We start from the raw sequence: 23166 nt of genomic DNA on the forward strand, positions 1-23166 counted from the left end.
AAAATGATCGATTTATGTGTTACTTGCAATGTTTTTTTTAAATACAAAAACGTTTCGCCTGTGTGTTATATGTACGTGTGCTTTTGGCATTTAAAGCCGACTTTACCTCACCACCACTCTGAACAGGTTCATCGAAACACAAATTGGATGGTTGAGCGGTTCAATAAGTGGATAGAAATTTAATTGTGACTTCTATAGTTTCCGCACACGTTGACAGCATTGTCAATTTTAGCGCTATAGCACCATCCAGTGGTTGAACACTGTTACGGCATGTTTTGACCGAGAGGGCATTGTGAGGGAGGGCCTCTGTTAGCTCAATAGCCTACGACGCCATGCAGTACTTCATGTTGTTGTTCGACGACAGGCCCACAAATAAACACGATATAAATCTCATACAGTAGATTATCAGATAAAATGCCTGGCTCAAAACTTCACTTGAATGACAGGAGCTGTATCTCAGCACAGTACCAAAATAGTCCGACTAACCTCTCAATGGTACAAACAATAGTTGACTACATCCGAAGTAGGAAAGATGAAAAGCCAATGAAGTGCCATTCCTTTCCGAAAATAAATCGGAGCATCAGGTCTGCAGGCAACAGGTGGAGGCCTTTGCAACAGGTGGACGCAAAGGCCTCCTGCACCATATATGCAATGTGTCACATCGTAAATATGTGTATGCTTCCCAGTATGTTCCTTTGAATAGGATATATACAGATGTTCTGTACGACATTTCACAAAAGTGAAGTATAACTTGTTTAGATGTGCATGAACACATTTCCTGTTACATATCATATGAAATACATCCGTCCCATTGCCGTAAACGTGCACTTTTTATTGTCTCTACAACTGTAAAGTTTAGTCATCATTGTGTGGTTTGTCTGGTCTTCATTTAATGTCCTGGTATAGGATGACTCGATGACTATTCATGACTCAAGCTGCTAAATCGTGGAGTGGTTCTGCAACACCGGAGCCTTTGGAGCTTTGAGTGTGGCTCCAAACGCTGCTGCGACCGCATTGTGAGGATAGCTCGCAGCTGCTGCCGTCACTCACAATGTTAACACACATTGAGGGAACTGGTCAGCGTGAAGCATGGCTGCCTGACTACTACGCCGATACACACTGACGTAGCTAGAAGATATGGGAATATAAACAATTAGAATACACAAAACTGGGCCGAGGTGGCTCATTTCCAATCCAGGATGAAGACTATGAGACTCCCTTCAGTCTTGAAGATACTCTCTCTTCTGGTTTTGGTCAGCTTGAGTAATGGCATCCAGAGAGGTAAGCGGAGCTTCCATATGCTGAAAGTTTTTCCAAGTGACTTTTGAAGCCAATGTCAGTTAACATTGCAAAGCTCTACCCCGTTACATTTCTTTCCCTTGCGATGCTGGAATGATCACAGCAAAATGTAGACGTGAAAGGAAATATCGTGAGATGCACCCTATTCCCTGGCTTGCTAAATGCTACGAATGCGTGTAAACGACAGGATGTCACCCTGAGATCACCCGGCGATCACCACATCCTGCAAGGGCAAGAGGGGAAGGTGTCCAATCCAATGATTTCCATGGTTAAGAATATTTACCGCATACTTTAGAGAACAGTTGCTCACTCATATAGCTTTTTTTTTTTATATTAATCACCAAATACAATTATTTGCCATTGACTCAAAGACGGAAGTATTAAACAAAACAACTTTCATAGAGTGCCACGGCATCATTCGATTGCAAAATTGAAAGTGAGTCATTTTCAGGATCAAAACCGCCCGTGTACCTTAATCAATGCATTACCCCAAAAAAATAAATGAATAAATAAATAAAAATGGAACTTCCAACAGAAAAACAAGCCCTCCAGCTTTCTGACTGAACAAGTGCCATGGATAAAATCAAAGTTGACTGTTCCCAATGGAGACTCAAGCCAGATGCAAGTGTGTTAGTGTGCCATTTTTATTCCCGTCACTGTTTTAACACGGAAACGCCGCTTTTGCTTTGCATTGGAAATAAGCGTGAAATATGTGAAATCATCCTTCTACTTGATCTCCAAAGAAATAATAATCTGCAAAGTGATTTAATTACGCATTGGAAAGTCCTCTTACAGTCAATATAAAATATTATGCTTGTTTGGAAGATTGTTGTGATTTTTATTTTCTGTGTTTAGTTAGAAGCCAGTTTGTTTTGCCAGTTTGTTTTGCTGAACTTTGTTGGCTCTTTTTACAAGCTGTAATACAAAAAGAGTGTGAGCAAACATTGTTTTCATTGTCGTTTCTTTGAATCTGTACTTTCGAACTCAATTGTGTTGTTTTGCGGGATTTTTAGAACTCAACCATCAGGTACTCAAAACATCTGATTGTCTGCTACAAAAAACAAATCCACTGCGTATTGCATGACAGCGTCAAAGGCAAATACAACGGCTGATGTGACACGAAAATAAAAAGGGGAAAAAAAATGAATCCCGCGGGATGTATTAGAAATGACCACAAAGACCAAAGGAAACGGAAGTTCAAGGCTATTAATGCGCTCTATAAACAAGCGCCAGCGTTTATTTATGTATTATCGACCAATATTTGTTGCTTTCCATGAAGGAGGCATTGCTTTTTTTTTTATTATTGTTATTTTTTTTAAAGCAATCATTCAGGAGAGTGTAGCCCACGATTAATTAAAGGCGATTCACCCAATGCGAAAATGCAACTTTTGCCGTATTTTGCACTGTTGCACAAAAAGCTAATATCAACATGTAAACACAAACTCGGTTGTACTTGGATTATTATTGTTATTATTCCAGGCAGTATGCATTTCAAACTGCGACATGAACGCTAACAAAGCGATATGTCTCACTGACTTTGGTTTGATCTGGATGAAGGCTATATTGCGTTGAAAAATCAGTGTGATTTCACGTCAGCTTTTCAATTGCAGTCGCTCCCTTTCAGCAGTATTGACCAACAGTATATCCCAAACAAAATAAATCTCACCCCTTCCTATTTAGTCCTCATTTTTTAACATTCTCGTTTGTTTTCATTAATTCCATCTTCTTTTCACGTTCCCTTCTTCTCATGAGTTCGTCCAAAGTTTAAAAATGCAAACCTGACGTCTCCGATCAGATAGACTCGGATGTGATTTCATCCCCGAGCTCTTACCATTGTCCTTGTTTGTCTTGGTGTCCTTCGCAATATATTCCCCAGACAAGAAATAAATATCTGAAAGCCGATCCCGTGTTACTTTCTCTTTTTCTCTCGCCTGACAAGTCATTCTCACTTCCTATTGTGAATGAGGTATTTGACAATGGGTCAGCGAAATCACTCTCGATGACTTCATCCTGGCTGAAATCTCAACAAAATAATGTTGCATAAAATACGCCACGGGAAAACGGATTCCCAACGTGCTTGATTTTACAACAGTCGCATAAGCCGCAGACTCAGAAATGGAATCGAATGTGAATTTACTGAACAGCGGCTCTCTTTCTAGCACCTCGTATACTTACCTTATTGGAGACGGTGGATGTACTACTGGATCATAACGCAACGTTCATCTGTGAGGTAGAATCGCGACCTTCAGCTGACATCACATGGACCAAGAACAACCAGCCAATAATGTAAGTTTGGCTTTTCGTCTTTGGCGACAGCACTCCATCTGCATCTATTTTTTGGGTGAGGGGGTTTGTTTGTTTTGTAGTCCAGCATCACTCGAAGAAATAATTCAAGTGAATCATCTATTCAAACCAAAACCAGTTCTCTGTTGACGAATGTGCATCCGTCATCGCCTTTGTGTAAAATTACGCCTGACACGGAGAAATGCTTTTATGCACATGTGGCTGTTGGTTTCCCGTGATGCGTCATTGCTAAAGTTTGACAGGCATCTCATGGGATTCAACGAGGTTTGGAATCATCAAAGGAAATGCTGGCAAGGGCGTAGGAGTGCTCAACCAATCGAATAATTCAGAATCCCACGCGTTTCAAGTTATTTCCACCAATTGAAGAAATTGTTTTGATGAGATGTTGCCAATATTGTAATTGGCTGTTCGTTGTCCTTGTCTGTCCTATTAGGTACTACGATTCCAGGTATCTTACTCGAGAACAGGGACAAATGCTTCTTATCCCTCATGCAAGAGAAAATGACAACGGAGAGTACTGCTGCCTCGCCAGTAACGGAATTGGAGAGCCAGCCAAGAGCTGCGGAGCGCTCCAGTTAAAAATGAGTATGTCCGCTTCATTTTAAAAACTACAACAAAAACACTTCTGATCGTAGCCGTTCAAGGTATCGATGATGGCAGAACCTTTTTAAAGGCCCTGAAATGAATGACGTTGTCCCTTTCTGAATCAGAGCCACAAATCAAGCGCCATCCAACAAATGTGACCCTTTTGGTTGAGTCCAAAGCAGTTTTGCCATGCGTTGCCCTTGGTAACCCAAAACCAGACATGTACTGGCTTAAAGATGATGAGCTTATTCAGGTAAATGTGAATGTGCCCTATTTTTGTCTTTGTACCGTTGTCAGTCCAACACAGTGTCAACCTCTCTCAGGTCAGTGAGCGCGTCAATATTCTTGACTACGGTGCACTGAAGTTCAACTATATTCAGAAGGAAGACGCGGGGCAGTATCGATGTGTGGCAAGAAACAGCTTCGGTTCGGCGTTTTCCAAGCTTGCCACCATTGAAGTGCAAGGTAAGTATTCGACCTTGGTTTTGTGACCTATAGATCAAAACTAACTAAACTCTTGTACTTTCATTCAGCCCTAAATATAACACAAACTACCATTGGTTAAGTTGTGACAACTGTCAACCTAATGGAAACGTATCATACTTTTTTTTGCACACACATACTGTATATATATATATGTATATATATATATACATATATATATACACACATAAATGTGTGTGTGTGTGTGGGGGGGGGGGGGGGGTCCAGTGGTTGGCGCATCGACCTCACAGTGCCAAGGTACCGGGTTCAATTCCAGCTCCGGCCTCCCTGTGTGGAGTTTGCATGTTCTCCTCGGGCCTGCGTGGGTTTTCTCCGGGTAGTCCGGTTTCCTCCCACATTTCAAAAACATGCATGGCAGTCTAATTGAACACTCTAAATTGTCCCGAGGTGTGAGTGTGGGCGTGGATGGTTGTTCGTCTGTGTGTGCCCAGCGATTGGCTGGCAACCGGTTCAGGGTGTCCTCCGCCTACTGCCCAAAGACAGCTGGGATAGGCTCCAGCACCCGGATCCAAAAATGGATGTATGTATGGATATACTGTATGTGTGTGTGTGTGTGTGTGTCCTTTTAAGTTGATACAAATTTTCCTGTGAGGCAGACGTGCTCCAGAGTAAACACATTTAAATTATTTTATTTTAGGTCGTTATCAACAAATATGGGCATACTGTGTTGTGTTGTGTTTGACTGATTATTGTTATAACTGTGCCATTAGTAAATTTATTGGGAAATATTATGTAATGCTCATCCTGGCTCCACCCTGAGCAGATGACACGTGGTGCATCGCTTATTCCTTGACTGGTGTAGCCAAGTTTTCAACAATGCCAAAAAAATGAGGCAGTTCCAGCCAAGTGTCTCTTAACCATTTCCATATATTGAAGAAATAACCGTGAACACATGGAGACCGCTTTTATACGTCCATTTTTGAAATAATCTTTCTGTGTGTGGTCTCTCTGTGACATTTTTAGCTCCAGCACGAATCCTGAAAGTTCCCAAGGAGAAGAGAGTAGCATATGGCAGCCAAATATCTCTGGAGTGTAATGCCACAGGAAATCCGATCCCCACCATCACCTGGTTAGAAAACGGGAATACAGTGAGTGGACTGCACGGAGTTCCAGACGCATGCAGTAAAATGCCTGCTGGTTTGAGCATATTTTACAATTTGAACACATTGACACATGTTGGTCAACGGCTTGTTTTTGAATAGAAGCTCAATGATTTGAAATTGAACTTTGAACTTGTTAATGGCAATTTCATTGTCGTGAAGTAGTTCACAAAGTCATGCCAAGTAAATGTGCCCCGGTGAGGACTAGTTTGCCCTGACTTTTTTTTAAGGAATACAAATGTGGTCGAGCATTCCTAGCCAATAACAATAATGGACCCTGGCCTCGGTTGAAAGTTGAGTCTTTCTTGAAGTGGGATCAAAGATTTTGCAAAGCTGTTTTTGTTTGGACATTGAACAACTTGGATGGAGCGTTTTGTTCACAATGACTCGCCAAAAGGATATCCACAGTTTTCAAAGAAAATACTCTGTGTTGATGTGTCAGTACATCTACTTACGTCTGATAGTCCCACTGGGATATACACGACACGCATCCGTACAACAGACCCCGTAAGTACACTTGCACGATACATTACAAGTCAGTGTCAGCATTTACAAAGCTAATAATGCTCAGATTTGACTGCCACTCTCTGGGAGGTATTTATATTGGATGCAGATGCACTTAAGTGCTGGTTGATGACTGCACAGCTGAAGTCACGACAACTCAAAATAACTGAATCGTATGTAATGACTAGGTGAGCTGGATTCTGAACTGATTTATGCCCAACTCACCCCAAACCGCCCCCAAACAAAAACAATGCTTTGGTACGTTTTAAATTGGTAGTAAAACACTCAATAATTGTAACAATTCTTGGGATGTTTGTTGTGGTTCTGGGGTCGTAGTTCACCCGTGATTTGAAGAGACTCTGTACTGAATGCTTTGACCTGATTCATTGTTCACTGTCAATCGCATACCTGTCAACTCATACGGTTTAGCCATAGTTCATACGGATTTTGTGGTGAATCTTACGTATATGGCCGTATCGCACAAATCATACGGATTCTGAAAATTTCTGTTTTTTGTTCCCCCCCCCCCCGACAAGTAGTTCCGTTTGCTTTTGCCCAGAACGGTGCTCGTCAACTCGAATACTTTCATTTCCGGAATACAACTCTGAACACAGTAATGCCATGATGATTAGACATTAACCAGACATTGTATTATGGAGATCTACAATAAATATCATTGAAAATGTCGTGGGGTTTTTTTCTGTGCCGTTATTTTGACATAAAATGCTTTGGTATGTTGTAAGGATTTTTTGCTCTTTATACGGATTTTTTTGGTAGTTTATACGGACGGGTTGGCGCTCCGAAAAGTTGACAGGTATGCAATCGTATTGTAATTCAAGCATAGTTTAAGTTGACTACGCAACTAAACATAATGGAGCCACTAAGGCAAAAAGCATGAACCTTATAATATTTTGGCAGGCTTGGTGCTTGTTAAAAAAAAAAAAAATACCAGTAATGCTTGTGAATATGGCTTGCGTGTGTGTCTGCATATGTGTGTGTGAAAATGTTTCCTGGCAGCCTGTTGATTTAATTTATTTCAGTAAAGCTGGCTAAAGATGATCCAAAAAACAAGGCCACGTATCACAAAAACTGCAGACATCTCTCAGTATAAAAGACACGCATTTGGTGTCACTACAAACATGTGGTGTGAATTCCTGTACAATAAAAAAAAAAGAACAACGTAGATGTTTGTTCGATAATATTGAACGCTGTCTACCAATGTGCATGTTTTATCAATATAGCAACTAATAACATATTAACAGATTAACAACTAATGACATAAATAATCTTTGCTCCCTTCCAACCAATTTCAATGAGACAGCAGCCCATTGCTATGTGATAATCTTGGAGATTTGTTAAAAATGGACCAGTAGGATATAGGCACGATGGGATATATTTTCTAAAAGATGCACCATTATACTGTACATTCATACATGAATTTGAAAAGACCAACACAATTGATCATGACGTACTCCCACGACTGTTTGTTTCTGTTCCTTTCAAGATCTCCGGCGCATCAGTCGATGAGACTTTGGCGGGAGAAGTAATTTTGTCGGTTCTGCGGGTGACGGTGACGAAGCCAGCTCTTTACACGTGCTTGGCCTCAAACAGACACAGTGCTGGGGCCAACACTGTCAAAGCAACCGCTCGAGTGACTGTCGCAGGTGAGTATTTAATTCTACATGTGGATCTTCAAACAAAGTGTTGGATTTATCTGAGGAGCATCAACTACTTAACACAGAGTCTTAGCGTTATGTTAGCTGTTTGGCGTGGCTTCAGCTGGGTTTTTTTCCCCCTGGACCATTTGTTTCTTTTTCAACTTCACCGCAGCCCACACACACACGACACTCACCTAAAAAAATAAAACACACGCATTGGCCAATCACTTCCTGGTTGTTAAGTCCCTCCACAGACCAAGATGCTAAACCTAGGACATGGACAGATGAGGATCACGTTTGATTTTCTCTTCCAAGCGAGACTAAATGATATGCCTCCGCTTTCTTTCGTCCCTCTTCTTTTCGTGCTGGTTCACCTTCAACCAACATCTTGTGGATCTTGCCATTTCCCGATAGAATGGAGGTAAGTCACTGGAATGTGGACTTGCTGCAACCCTTATTGTGTCTTAATCCTTTCAAGTTACACAGTGGTTACATTTACAATATTCATTCAATTTCAGCATACCTCTGAAGGATTTTTGGTTTCTGATGTGCTGGGCCGTTCACTGCTTTTTAGGTCACTCAATAATTGTGCTTTGTGTTATCTAAGCCAGGGTAGCCATGGACTTTCGAAAGCCCTTTTAGCTTTTCTACTTTGACAAACCCCTGAGTGTACCTTTAACTTTTTGACTTTCAAATGTTCATCTCCCTATATGTGAGCCTGTTCTCCTTTGTGGCCAGTTTCATTTTCTCTCGCCAATATGACATATCTGATGTAGGAAACAGTTGACCTGTACAGAAACATGCATCAGGAGGCCACGCTGGCCAACCGTTTCATTTTTATATGACACCTAAACTTAGCGAAATATGTACATGACTATTAATTTTTGGCCTGCATTGATGTTAAAGATCTGTAGAGGACATTTGAGAACCTAAATATCTCCCACCCAGTGCATCCAATCGCATTAACTCCTTTTGTTACTCTAAAGAGGACATTCAGTGCTTTCCAATGATACCAAATTTGTAGGGGTTAGAAAAAGTAAGAAAATGGCTTCCCTCAGTGCAAGCACTTTTTATGGGAAGAGGAAAAGTAATACTTTTTATCAAACACATTTTGTCTTGAAATGCTGTTGCCATTTTATTTATAAGACTCTTATGAACACGTTAAAGTGTTGTTTGAGTTGTTTTAAATGTATTTGAGCCTAGTATTCAGGTGTTTAAAAAATGTAGTGGAATTTCAAAAATTTCTTTTGGAGTAGTCCAATGACTTCACATAGACTGGGGAATTTCAAAATAAATGTGATTGGACAACATTTTTTTTCCTGGTCGTCAGGAGGATATGATAAGATAAGAAAGCCATGATTTGTCTCACAATGGAGAAATTCCCAATTTACAAAAGCAAAATTATGAAAGGGAGAAGTAGAAGAGCAAAAAGTATAGAAATAAATAAAAAAGTATAAAATATAGATATAAGCATATTAAAAATGGGTGAGTGAGGGTGAGTCCAGGTTTTCACGTATGTTTATTCAGCAGCCTGACAGCAGTCGGTAGGAACGAGCGGCAGTATCTCTCCTTCTTGCAGCACCGGTCTATCAGTCTCTGGCTGAAGGAGCTGCCAAGTGCTGTCAGGGTGGCCTGGAGTGAGTGACAGGGTCTGTCCATTATAGCTTTTAACTTGGCTAGCATCCTTCTGTTGCCCAGCTCGTCCAGAGTGTCCAGGGAGCAGCCCAGGAAATAGCTGGCCCTCCTGACCAGTTGGTTCAATCTCACTCTGTCACTTGTCTACTGCCTGACCAGCAGACTATGCCATAATCAAGGTCAAGGTCAAGGTCAAGGTCATCTTTATTGTCAAATATGCTTACGTATGACATGCAGCATAGATGAAATTTCTTCCTCTCAATCCTCAGTGCAAATATGCATGCAAACATGCTGTGCATTAAACACACACAGCTAAGAAGACAGCAGCTACACTGTATAAAAAAAAGACATCATGTGTAATCTGAACAGTATGAACAATATAGACGATATAGACAATACAAACAGCATAAACAATGGCACTTGTGGCTAATGAATGGCTGAGGCCACCATAGATAAAGTTCATATTCAAATAATATTTCTTGTATCAAACGAAATCATCTGCCTAATCCAGCAGATTCACGCCAAAGGCAGTCTACACCCTGAACTGGTCGTTATTTACTAGGAGGGCCCATATGGAGGCAGCAAACCATTACAGTCATACCGTCACTCATTGGGAACTGAACGCTGTTCAACTACGCTGTGTGCACCAAAGTCGGGGGCATGTACCGCGACACCATCATTGACCCACACAAAACCATCTGGTTTTACTTAGTGTAAAGATGTCGGCGAGAGAATCCGATCCCGATACGCCTTTCTTTCCGTCACTAATATTGACATACGGACAGGGAGCCGCTCCTGATGTCCGCATCTGGCGCGAGTTGAATGTGAACTTTTTTCTAGACCTCGACGTGACCACAGTTACCACATGTGGACAGTGAAACTGCAAACTGAGCGGGAGAAACATTTTGTGACTGTATTCACACGTGTCCTTCTCTGTAATAGTCAGACATATTTACTGCTTGTGTCGAGGCGACTGTACTTTGTACAGCTGCCTGCTGTGTTTGCGAATTGGAAACAAAGGAACAAATGGTTCGTGTGATCAGGGCTCAAAGGATAGCGAGTTTGTAAGTTTGCTAACGTATTGCCACATCTGGACACTGGATGCCGACGGAGTCATGGGAAAGGCATTAGGGAGATAACGGTCATGGTGGGATTTGTTAGATTTACGTGTTAAGTTTTATGTTGGTGATTTGATTTAATAAGTAACCCCCCCTAAAGGAAAGAGCATCTGGACTTTGTAAGAGTCACTGTCAATGGCAGTTCAGAAGGAGATCACGTGTGAAGCAAATGCCGCTCGTCACCATTTGTCTACACAATCACCAACATTTTTTAATAGAATCTATTCAAACATTATCCAAGCAGTTTTACAGTATTTCTTTTTTCACCTTTTTTAAGAAAAAAATCTTTTTTTAAGAAAAGTAAATGAACAATGTTTAAACATCAGACAACACCCCGGAAGGGTCGCATGGCACATAGAAAAACAACCATTCACATGCATATTCACGCCGACGGAAAATGTGGAGTCATCAGGCGGCGGACCCAATTTATGCATATTTTTTGGAATGTGGGAGAAAGGAAGACAAAAGCAATGCAAAAAGAGGGGAAAAAAATCCAAACTCCACACAAGACAGCTACGGCCATTATTTGAAAAAAAAACAACAACAAAAAAAACATCACAACTTTGATTTAGAAGTTCTAACCACTCCCCTCCCAAGGTCATTTTCAAATTTGTCGATTGACCGAAACCGAAATATGGTTGGAAAAATGTTTCTTTGAGCTGCTCCTGCAAACATTTAGCCTGAATGCATGTCTCCTTGACAGACTCTACAAGGGTGTTGCGGGCTTCTGCAGTGCATATCGGGGGGAAGTGTGCCGCACGATTTTAAGGGGAGATTCACTTGTTTTCTTCAACGCCTCCATGTCTGACCCGGAGGACGTGCAAGAGTACCTGATTCAGAGCTGGTGGACCGAGTTTGAAGGTCTCAGTAAACTCTGTGGCCCTGCAGTGCGTTCACTTCTCTGTCATACCTCTTTCCCAGACTGTAATCCATCAGGCTTGGGACCAGCACCTAAACCTGTCTGCAGGTAACCTATTTCTTTTTCAATGCACATGCCTTCGACTAGCACATATATCTAAAAATATTCTAGAATGAATTAAATCTGTGCAAAAGGAATTTGAATCCATCCATACTCCATCCTCCCGTGTCGGTTTCTAAGTGCACCAATATCATGACTGTATATCATTAGCCTAATAGCCAGTCATTTTTTTTCAGATTGTTTTTTTCTTGTTTTCCAAAAATGTTCAAATATGACTAGCCTGTATCTTGCTAGTGTTAGCGGACGTAGCCAATGTTTTTTTTTTTTTTGTCAGGGTTGCAAAAGGTTGTAAAGATGGACATTCCCAAACAGTTTCTAATGGTTGAAAACAGTTTTTTTAGTCGCCATCACATTTTGAACATGTCGTTTGCTCCTTTGCGACAAGGAAAACTGCGAATCTCTTTGTAACCTTGAACAAACCCTGACAAAAAAGAAACATTCAGAAGCCGTGCGCAAACCTTCGCAAACCATTGGCGCTCAGCAAGAGGCAACTGTCATATGCTAGCAAGTTGATTGAATGAATGGCCCGCGTCGAGTCCTGACCTCATCCCATCAAACTCAGAAACACCTGCAAGTGCAACTCTTGTTCGACATCAGTAACCTTTGAGAAATGCTTTTCTGGATGAACAGCAGGCAAAGATTCCCAGAGTCATTAAAATCTTGAGGAAAGTCTTTCAAAAGCATGAACAACCCCAGTGTAGCTTCCTATTTTTTCCTTTCCATCCTCCAAAGCCTTGCGGAAAGTCTCCCTGGATGAGTGAACATGACAATTCAATGTTCTCTCTCCAGTTTAGTTTCCTGGAGATGTGACAGTTAATATTTTGGTTAATATTAAACTTTGTTGTTGTTTTTTTTACAACAGGGAGCATTGCCTTGCAGTGAAGGAGCTGTACTGCCATAGGGAATGGTCGATACTAGAAGGCAGCATGCTGTCGGTCCAGCCTGGACTCTTCGGTTCTGCCGCAGACTTCCACGCACCCCGTTTGTTGTTGCCCAAATGTCAAACTTTACCTAGTCTCCATTCAGACCTTCAAGCTTGTACTCGTGTTCCTTTCGTGGGTAAGTTGTAAGTTCATATAGCAATGCTAAACCTTTCCACAAACAAATGTTCTTCCAATGACCTTCTTTCTCCTTTCAAGTTTGCGATTCAAGATGACTCATCTAACTTTTCTGTATTTCAGACATCAAGACGGATCAAATGACTAGTAAGTGTTAAACATGAATGAAAATTCCCACTGTTAAAAAAAACAAACAAAAAACTCGTTACATTTCTGTTTTGTATCACCAGCAACATGTTACAGTGACAGAGGCCGTTTTTATCAGGGTAGCATGAACGTGACAAGGTCCGGCATACCCTGTCAGCCGTGGGATCAACAGGTACTCATCTACAAGCGTGTACTGCAGTAGAAACATTGAAATTACAAATACATGACCGCATGTAAATAATCCATGAATATTAACAAAATATTTGAAAATAGAATTTAACATTCAGGAATTATTATATACAGCTGATTGCACAAAATGTGTTTACTTCAAATGTTCAGTTGCAACCAAATACAACAGAAATAATCTTACGATTAAAAGGTCATTCTAACCATTTTAAAATGGAATGCTGAGAGTCAAACATTGACATTGTAAGTTTTTTTTTAAGACATCAGAAAACGAAATGAAAGCCATCAAATTGAGTACGTGCGGAATATCATGTTCACGTGACTTGAGTTCAGTTTCTTTGTTTCTTCTGTTGTTTCGTACTCCTCTTTTGATGTCAAACTCAAATGTTTGCAGCCTCCAAATGAAAATCAAGGAGTTGGCTTCACTTTTGGAATAGCTTTGGGAGGGTGTGTATGCATATGGAAGGACTTCTGTCATCCAATGATGCAAAGTATTAAATTTGCAACAAGCTTAAAATCAATTTAGTTCCATTATGGAGAATCAGACTGATTTGTGCCCGTCTGTGTTTTCTATCATACATTTGTGGCTCTTTCTCGGAAAGATGGCGTAATCTCTCCTTTATCTTTTTAAGACTTTACTTGGTAAAAATAGTCTCTTCGGGTGAACTCGTGCTTCACTCCTGTGCAGTTTGTGCGTGTCTGTCTGTGCGAGCGTGTTGCCAGGTCAGCAGGGAGGGAGGGTCTTGTACTGTCACATCCTGCCTCTGGAAGCAATTAGCTTTCACACGCAAATCTTGCACCGACTAACACAAACACTCACTCATTCACTCACAGACTCGCACACATTCTGCGTGGATTGTTCGTGCGTTTGGATGTAACGACATAATCTGGAATGACGCAATACTCAGGAAGCAGTTCAATATCTGTTTTCCCTCCTCATAAGTTGATGGAAGACTGGCTCAAACTTTTGTTTTTTTTAAAGTTCAGTTTCGGGTTTTTTTCTGATGAATATTGCATTTGTGGAAAAATAATTTTATTGATTGGAAGTGGTGATATGTTGATTTTGGTGGGCTATAATGCATAATAGCAACTTGAATGATGCAGTGTTCGGTATTTCATTTTGACAATATGGAGCTTGTTGCTGCAAAATATTGCCCAACTGTATGATTTTCTGAGTCAATAAAGCTGTGCAATGAGCCAGAACGGGCGAAAACATCTCACACCTTTTTGCAATATAACTGGTGGTATGCGAAACCGTTTTTTCACGCTGTATCAAAGCGCCATATGTTGAGTATTTAAGTTGGCCCTTTGGAAGAAACTTTCTCCAACCTCTGCCATTATCAAAACAAAACCTTCCCCATTTGGCCCTCAACAAGGTCTCCAAAGGTCCACTTACCAAAAGTTTATCTCCAAAGGTGTTTTGTGTAAGTGTCCTTAAAAGTGTTCTAAAGCCTGCATAGACTCTCTTGACCACTCAAAATACGCCTTGCCTCTCATTCCGCTGTACATTGCGTCAACGCAGGTTCCTCATCAGCACCGCTTGTCTGTGGATGCCGTTCCAGAGTTAAAAAACTCGGATAACAACTGTAGAAACCCAGCAGGGATCAGCGACAAGCCGTGGTGCTACACCTCAAATCCGAACATACGTTGGGAGTATTGTGCTGTGCCGCAGTGTGGAGAAGCGGGAGCGGGATCAGGTAACTATTGTTATCTCTTTCTCAAGAATAACATTTCATCTAGTTGCTTAAAACTTTTAAAACAGAAAACTGCTGATTAGGATGTTGTGAACTCACTAGAGGCTTCCCGAGCCAATTATGGCACCTCACATATGACGTCATAAACCACATTGGACTAACCTACACATAATTAGGCGCGTGACTTGAGTTAGGCCGTTGTGTCGCTTGGTCTTCTTTGTCTTTCTGTGCCCTTGTACACTGACCAGTTGAAACAAGTTAAGACCGCAGAATCACACATGGGAAGATACCAAAACATTGTTTAGGTGATGCTGAGTTCCTGCGTAGGCGCGGCAAAGGCACCATACGATAATAGCGATTGTTTTGGAGAGGACAAATCGTCTCCTGCGTCTGGCAGAAAACGGCCTCATGGCCGTGTCTCGATCTTTTTGGCATCCATTAACCCTTTCATGCACCCTGTAACCTGATAACACAATAAGTTGTCCACTGTAGTAACCGCTGTCCCTGAAATGGGGAGAACGTGAAAATCCGACACAGGAGCGATTCAAACTCTAGCAGTCTGTGAGACACGCTAACCTGGCACTAACTACTTGGACGCCGTGCTGCCATATTGACTTTCTATATTTAACAAATTTGTGTTATCGCCGTTATTGTCATCAATGAATCGTGTTCATCATTTGATAACAATATTCTAGCTTTCCATTTGGATTTTTTTTTTGCTTACATCTTTAGGCTACGTGTCAGTGGCTAAGCAAGAGCCAGCAGGTCCTCGTCACCTCCCTCCCACAACAGCTTCATCTCCAGCATACTCCATGTCGGTCATTGTTATCATTCTGACTGTACTCGCCGTCGCGGTCTTCCTCACCGTCGTGATCGTCGCATGTCGCCGACGGAGAAAACAATGGAGACAACACAAACGGTAAATGCAAAAAAGGGAGTTCTTTCACACACAATACTAACTCTGTCTCTGTGTAGGGCAATGGAGAGCCCAACAATGACTGCTCTTCCTTCAGAGCTCCTACTGGACCGACTGCACCCGAACCCCATGTACCAACGGATTCCTTTGCTCCTCAATTCCAAACTTCTGGCCCTTGAATACCCCAGGAATAATATCCAGTATGTTCGAGATATTGGAGAGGGAGCCTTTGGTCGAGTTTTTCAAGCAAGGTAAGATTGAGCCTGAGGGAAATGGATGAAAACAAAGGCTGCAGTGATGAAAAGCTCGATGAACCTAACCAGATTCTGGTCTTCTCAAGAGGACAGGTATGGGTATTTGCAAATTGTGCAAATCCCTTCCAATATTGCCAAGCTTCCGACTGATAGGGCTTTTCAAAAAATGTCCAGAACAATCCGTGACCTTTGAGGATTGTAGGGATTGTAGTATCCAGTTTAAAATGTACCAAAAGCAATAACACACGTGCAGAATAAAACTAAATGCGAGTTGATCAACAGTTCTGTTGATCAAATACGCCCGTAGAATGTGAAAGATAGAATGTTGTTACAAAGGGCCATTAATCTATTGCGATTATGTAACGAGGATAACAGTATGCCAATGGACTTGCAAAAGGGGAGGCTGGGGGGGAGGGGGATGGTAACAATATTTCACTTCAGATGAGACAAGCTATGGGTTATTTGCTTCTAACATGGGCAACCCAAATGAAACCTGAGAGGATGAGCACTCGCTGAGCCATTTGCACGTTTCAAAGAGAGGTGTCATATTCAGTCCACACTGAACACTCCGATCAGTCCTTCTGATATCCGTGAATAAATATGCTTGATATTTTCAAAAAGAGCTCAACATGGAACTGTTTGTATTGCTTTAGCTTCAATGTATTTCATTTTATTTCCCACAACTGAGTAAGATATGATGCCCTTCATCGAAGCTGCCATATAGTTCAGGAAACTCCCAAGGGAACATAACACATATACTGACCTTGAATCGCTCTCTTTCCAACATAACCAGACATTCAATACTTCACATGACAGGACACGTGGGGCCCTATTTCCATGCCCAGGGCATGACTCCTCCAAAGTGCGGTCAAACCGGGTAGAGTTTTCTTTCTTTTGATATTTTAAGAAACTGGCATTTGCACCATTGTGGGAGAGAACACAAATGACATGGCCAATGGAAGTGACAAATGGAAGTGACACCTCTCCTTTCCATTAAATTCCGCGCTGGAGACGCGCACGATCTACAGCACAGGTGTCAAAGTCAGGGCCTAGGGGCCAGATCTGGCCCGCCACATCATTTTACGTGGCCCGCTAAAGCAAATCATGGGTGTCAACTTCCATGATGCTTGCTAAAATCTGTACCGAAATGTCAAATTGTCATGTGTCATAAATAATGTTGAGATTTTGTTATAATTTTGCTCCACTGTTGACTGATTTCAAAACTAGGAAGCCATCATTTTTTTGGTGTACAACTAATAATATGATGTGAGGATGAAACGTTAATTCGGTTTCTGTTGTCATGGCCCTCCGAGGGAAGACATAACTCCAAAGTGGCCTGCGACAAAAAGAGTTTGACACCCCTGATCTACAGGGTTGAAACATAAACTGACTCAATGGAGTCCATTCAGGAGATCCAAGTGTACAAAGTATGTTGATAAGGAACTGATCTCCTATTGAGGATGCTGTAAAGTTGGCTGCAGTGTGTGTGTGTATTAATTTGTAAAATACATATCCATACTTCACATTTTACCAAAAGTTTCCATGCAGCTGAATGTGGTAACAGAAGGGGAGAAAATGAAAAAAAAAACCCTTCAGTCTAAATATCCTTTCTTCTTTTAAATGTGTACAATACATCAATTCTTGAAGATGTGAGTGAACATAAAATTGTTGCAGAGCCCCGGGCTTGCTACCGATGGAACCTTTCACAATGGTGGCTGTAAAGATGCTCAAGGAAGAAGCCTCAGCAGACATGCAGAATGATTTCCAGAGAGAGGCAGCACTCATGGCTGAATTTGACCATTCCAACATCGTGCGACTCCTCGGTAAGCGTACGCGCGTGGGATGAAACCAAGACTTTTCAAAAAGCGGCGTTCACGCCTGGAGTTCTCATTGTGTGACTGAACGACAGAGTAGTCACTGAAAAGGGACTCGAGAGTTAAACGAAAAACCAGATCGAGAGTCACTGAAAGGAGCTACAGAAGGCTTCCCAATTTGTACTTCAATACTCAATGTGGGAATCAAGTCGTATGGATCAAATTGAATTCCTTCACTCTCTGTGGGCACCGCAAACTGAATCCACCAGCGCTAAACAATAATTCCATTTCAAGTCAGCATTCGAAGACTTGATCAATTATTCAGTAGGCTTTTATTCCAAAAGCAACAAAAATCCAGACAACTTCACGCTAATGGTATCAGCACTTTAGATGCACATGAGTCAAAGTGGAATTGATTTGTACAGTTAAGATGTTTACTTTATTTCATTTTCGAGGTATAAAGGTCCGGTCAACAGATACACATACACTACTCACAAAACGTTTTCTGTATTGCAATGGGCTTAGCATATTGTGAAACTTAAGGGAGGACCAAAAAGGCACAAAACCATTACGGGTGAACTTCATCGATTCTTCTCTAAACTTTTAAATTAGAACACCAACTGTTCAACGTTTCAGTACGTTTTGCAACTTGCCTTTCACGAAACAGGGAGCTGAACAGCAAAATTTACGACAGTTTTGATTTTTGATTTTTTTTTCTAGTTTTCCGTGGTCAGATGTCAACTTTTATGGTTTTGGGTGACTCTGCTGCTGTCCTTCTGCGACACTGTCGAAACACTTAACAGATGGAAAATGTGTGTCAAAAGGTTTAAAGAAGGTTCAAAGATGTTCAAGTGTAAATGTTATAGTGCGTTTTAGTTAGAATTGAAATTTCAAGAAACCAAATGGCCCTACTTTTTTTTTTGTGTGTGAATAGTAAAAGTAAATAAAATAGATTGCTTACAAAAAAAAGAATACTTTTAAATTTCTGCATTTCCTGTGTGTAAAAAGGTTCAGATCACTTATCAATTGGCTACAGTCACTGAGCTCTTAATGCAAAACTGTAGATCCACTATGTGCCGTGTCTATTTCTGAACTTGCACACATCGCAAATGGTTTTGTCTGTGTTTATGTCTGCACCGAATGTTTATTTACCCCCTTCCGTGAATGAACCCATTCTATGATATACCGGTAAAGAGAAAATAACTTTGCTCCTTGAGATGAATGACATCACGAATGTGCTTATGTGGTTGAATGTCATTGGTTTGTTCTTACAAACCTTCGGGAATCGCCAAGCTCAAAAGCGGACTCGGATGATCAAAAGGGAACTTAAAAAAGTCTGTCTGCTTTCATTTCGCAGGTGTATGCGCAGTGGGTAAACCCATGTGCCTGATGTTTGAGTACATGGCCCAAGGTGACCTCAACGAATTCCTGCGTCGTCGATCTCCGACACGATCCGTGCGAACGGTCAGCCGCGCGAGCCTATCCGGTCGCAGTTTTTCTTCAGAGACGGAAGCCGGGCCCCTCTCTTGCCCCGAGCAGTTGTCAATGTCCAAACAGATCGCCGCGGGGATGGCCTACCTGTCGGAACGCAAGTTTGTCCATCGAGACCTTGCGACAAGAAATTGCCTAGTCGGGGAGGAAATGGTGGTGAAGATTGCGGATTTCGGCCTCTCCAGGAACATCTACTCAGCTGATTACTACAAAGCCAATGAAAATGACGCCATACCCATTCGATGGATGCCCCCGGAGTCTATTTTCTACAACCGTTACACCACTGAATCGGATGTTTGGGCTTATGGCGTGGTGTTATGGGAGATCTTCTCCCACGGCATGCAGCCTTACTATGGCATGGGCCACGAGGAAGTTATTTACTATGTCAGGGATGGTCACATTCTTTCCTGCCCTGAGAACTGCCCACTGGAGCTATATAATCTAATGAGGCTTTGTTGGAGCACACACCCATCGGATCGGCCCAGCTTCAACAGCATACATCGAATTCTGGAGCGGATGCATCAAAATATGCAGAGCACAAATGATGATACCGAGGCGGACTGTTAATTTTCTTATAACGCCGATAAGACACGACATAAGACTGGCATAGAGCAGAATATTGCTATTTTGAGAAACCCCCAAGATGATGTTTACACGGTAAAAGGAAAACTTGCATATATAATGCAACACCAAATTTATTCCCACATCACAAGATGATTATAAGTTACCTTTGGCCTCTATAATAAGAAGTGGTGCTCAAAATGGTGGCAGTTAGCTTCCAGACATTTACAGTATGTGGATGGCGAACTATCGCTTGAGTAACATTGGCCAGAGTGTCCAATGGGATTGCCGCACATACGTGTTGATGGCCCGTAGACAAGAAATCCTAACGCATAATTGTTGGTTATGATTGAAAGTGTTTATGCCGTCATATTGAGTGCCTTTCAGAAAAATCAAGCTGAATTTTCATTTGGGATTGTAGTTCCTACATTTTGAAAAGATTACGTTTTTACTCTTTTATGTAGCAATGCTTTGTGTGTGTGTACGTGTGTGCGTGCGTGTATGTGTGTGTGTGTGTGTGTGTGTGTGTGTGTGTGTGTGTGTGTGTGTGTGTGTGTGTGTGTGTGAGAGTTCAAAAAAATACTACGATAAATGGCACTAGGCATTAAATATTTGGATCGTCAGCATATGTGAAATAATTTCAATGCATTTTTATGTATATTACAAAACAGACCATTTCCTGTTGTGTTTTTCCATACTTCAAATCGATATTTGTTCTAGCACACGTGCCCATTTATATTCGAAAAATGTTACGTTAATACTTCAATGTGCATAAAACTACCTGCAAGTATATATTTTTAAAATGTTCACGTTTACTTGGGACAAATGTGCCTTCAACAGCCGCCGTCGTATTCTCAGCACTCGGCTGCACCTCATAGATAGTAAACAGAAACCAGAGGCTGCCTGACTGCTGCTACGTCTGGTGTGGCTTTTGCGGTCGGTGTGGTCGAAGCAGAAAAAAAAGCATCTAAATCCACAGACACGGCCGCAGCAAATGACACGTGTGCAAAAATGTGATTTCAAAGCTAGATTCAGCATGATTTTGGGATTCGAAGCGTGTGCTGAGACAAGCGGAAACAAATCACAGAAGGGCTTCATTTTCATCGGGGGTGCGCTGCTATTATTGAAGAAAGTAGCTTGCGACTCAAGAAGCATGTAAAACTTGGAGCACTGTAAATAGTGTACAATAGGTGAGAAACATGACCTTGTGAATTTGGTTTTTCACTACAAGACGGTTCACATGAGTCAAAAGCATACAACAAGAATGCTGCTTTTCTGGATGTGAATTTGTTTGTTTTTTTGGAGGGGGGATATGGATAAAATATTGCTGTTGTACTGTATGCGAATGATTTTAGGGGCTTAAAAAGAACACATTTTTTTGTGATTTTTCATGGCAGGCATGTGTCCCGCTTGGTGGTGTGTTTTGAATTTCAGTGAGGGGGTTGGGAATTAGGATGTTGAGCGTAAACTGTTTATAGAGTTGGCAGGGTGCAGTTTGGCCTCTTCTCGCTGATCTAAATTGTTGTCCTCACTCTTTTCTCCTCCCACTCTCTTTTCCGTCTGCACTTTGACTCCTGTATCTCTGAATTTGGACGGTGACCATACATCCTTTTTCTCCTTGTCTTTATTTTTTACGCCATTTGTTGCCAATTGTCGGGATAGGAATTCCGACGTGAAAGCTGATGCTCCTTTTTTTTTTTATTGTACAGTCTTAGGGTGTTCTTCAAGGCCAGGTCATATCCATCACGCAACAGGGGAAGAAATGGCAAGGTGTTCCATTTTGATCTTCTGATCTGCGACGCAGGCCTGGCGTGATGCCAAATTCCGTTTTTTTTGTCCACCTCAATGGAAGTGCCGCAGCCAATCGTGGAGTTTGACTCAGAATTGACATCTCATAACATATCCATTAGCAAAATGGCCATATGTCACAACCTCACTCTTGCTCAATTAGCTGATTATGCTCCTGAAAACAAAGGCTCTATCTAAATGGACTCACTCACCTTCCTATCATCTCTCTGGCTGTCACTGCTAAACAATTAGAGGAATTGTTCATAAAAATAATTTCCTGTTTTGCCCTTATCATCTCCTGCCTGACAATAGGCCTCCGTCTTCACCTCCATAGAAATGGGACAATGTTGCAAAGGAAGTCAAATAGGCTTTTTTTTATGTTGAAACGTCAGGACTGTTGTGCAAAAGTTCAGCAATTCCGAACGCATGTGGACAGCTTCACTTCTCATATCTTGTTTTTCACATTTCTAATAGATTTAGTTGGCAACTGGACTTGCTGAGTCGGCCAATGCAAACATTTAACTAAAAAAAATAAAAATATAAATCTCCCCATGCAACCGGGCACTTGAGCAAGCATGCTGGGAACCGCGGAAAGTATCTGTATTGACATTGTGAGGAAGATATGACATCCCATTCACTCAGTGACTGCCCACAGGAACACGTTTGGGTGGTTGCGCTGTCTGCGATTGGCTCATTTGGGTAGCCACAGGAAGTACCAAGGCATATATCAGTCAACCGGAGGCTAACACTTCAATTCTGTGGAACAATAAACATGGTAGAGTTTGCTTAGCACACACATCTGCACAGTGTTATTCACACTTAGTGGCCGCTCTGCGGATTGCCACGTTAGGTGTATGAATGTAAATTTAGGACTCGTACATTCTTTTGATCCTATTCTCACCTTTTGTCCATTTTAGCTTTTAATCTTGTTTTTAATCTTTTTATTTGTATTTTTTTATACGTCCTAGGATCTGTAACACAGCGGCATTCAGAGCATTGCTGGGTACGGCCTTGGGTTTAAAGAACAACACATCACATTCATTCAGTTGAATGACACTCCACCACTAAGGTTGAACGACTTGACCATAAACACCCAAATTGGACACTTGGACGCTTTACTTGGCCCGCTCTCGATAGTGCAAGAACAAAACAAAAAAAACCATTGCAATTTCGCATTAGCCATCTGGTAAGCTACTTCCTTGAAAATTTTTCCGATGCTCGTGTTGCTATTAGAGAGACGTTCAACCAAATTTCATGCTGATGGCTGATACAGAACATAGGTGCCTTTGCTGTGACTTAACCCTACGTTGGTGAGGCACTTTTATAACTCACACTTTTTAATCTTGAGACGTTCTGTTTTTTTCGGTTCACACACAAGCATGCACACTCACATGCACACAAAGTTACACAAGAATGTGGCGTCCACTTTAAAATTGGTTGCATGATTGCATTTCATGATGCTAGATCATACATATTCGATTTATCTTATCGGTGACACCGAAAATGTCATTGTATCAAGATGTTTACAAATTTTTATGTTTGCAACACGGTGTTGGTATTTTGTGACCTTA

The 23166-nt window shown here is 41.5% G+C and overlaps 1 protein-coding gene across 1 annotated transcript; it reads left to right on the top strand.

Moving 5' to 3' along the window:
* Positions 1-1199: 1199 nt before the first annotated feature.
* Positions 1200-20532, top strand: musk (muscle, skeletal, receptor tyrosine kinase). The gene is made up of 17 exons (XM_086135049.1): positions 1200-1281; positions 3459-3585; positions 4037-4188; positions 4314-4441; positions 4512-4653; positions 5656-5780; positions 7801-7960; positions 8369-8375; positions 11411-11674; positions 12549-12745; positions 12868-12891; positions 12975-13063; positions 14600-14774; positions 15504-15690; positions 15747-15938; positions 17616-17764; positions 19113-20532. Exons 1-17 carry the CDS (start codon positions 1200-1202, stop codon positions 19811-19813), a joined length of 2901 nt encoding a protein of 966 aa, XP_085991175.1. The 3' UTR covers positions 19814-20532.
* The last annotated feature ends 2634 nt before the right edge of the window (positions 20533-23166 follow it).

Source organism: Hippocampus guttulatus, chromosome 17 (assembly GCF_054856545.1).
Source record: "Hippocampus guttulatus isolate MCC_2025c chromosome 17, RoL_Hgut_1.0, whole genome shotgun sequence".
In the NCBI taxonomy this organism is placed as follows: Eukaryota; Metazoa; Chordata; class Actinopteri; order Syngnathiformes; family Syngnathidae; genus Hippocampus; species Hippocampus guttulatus.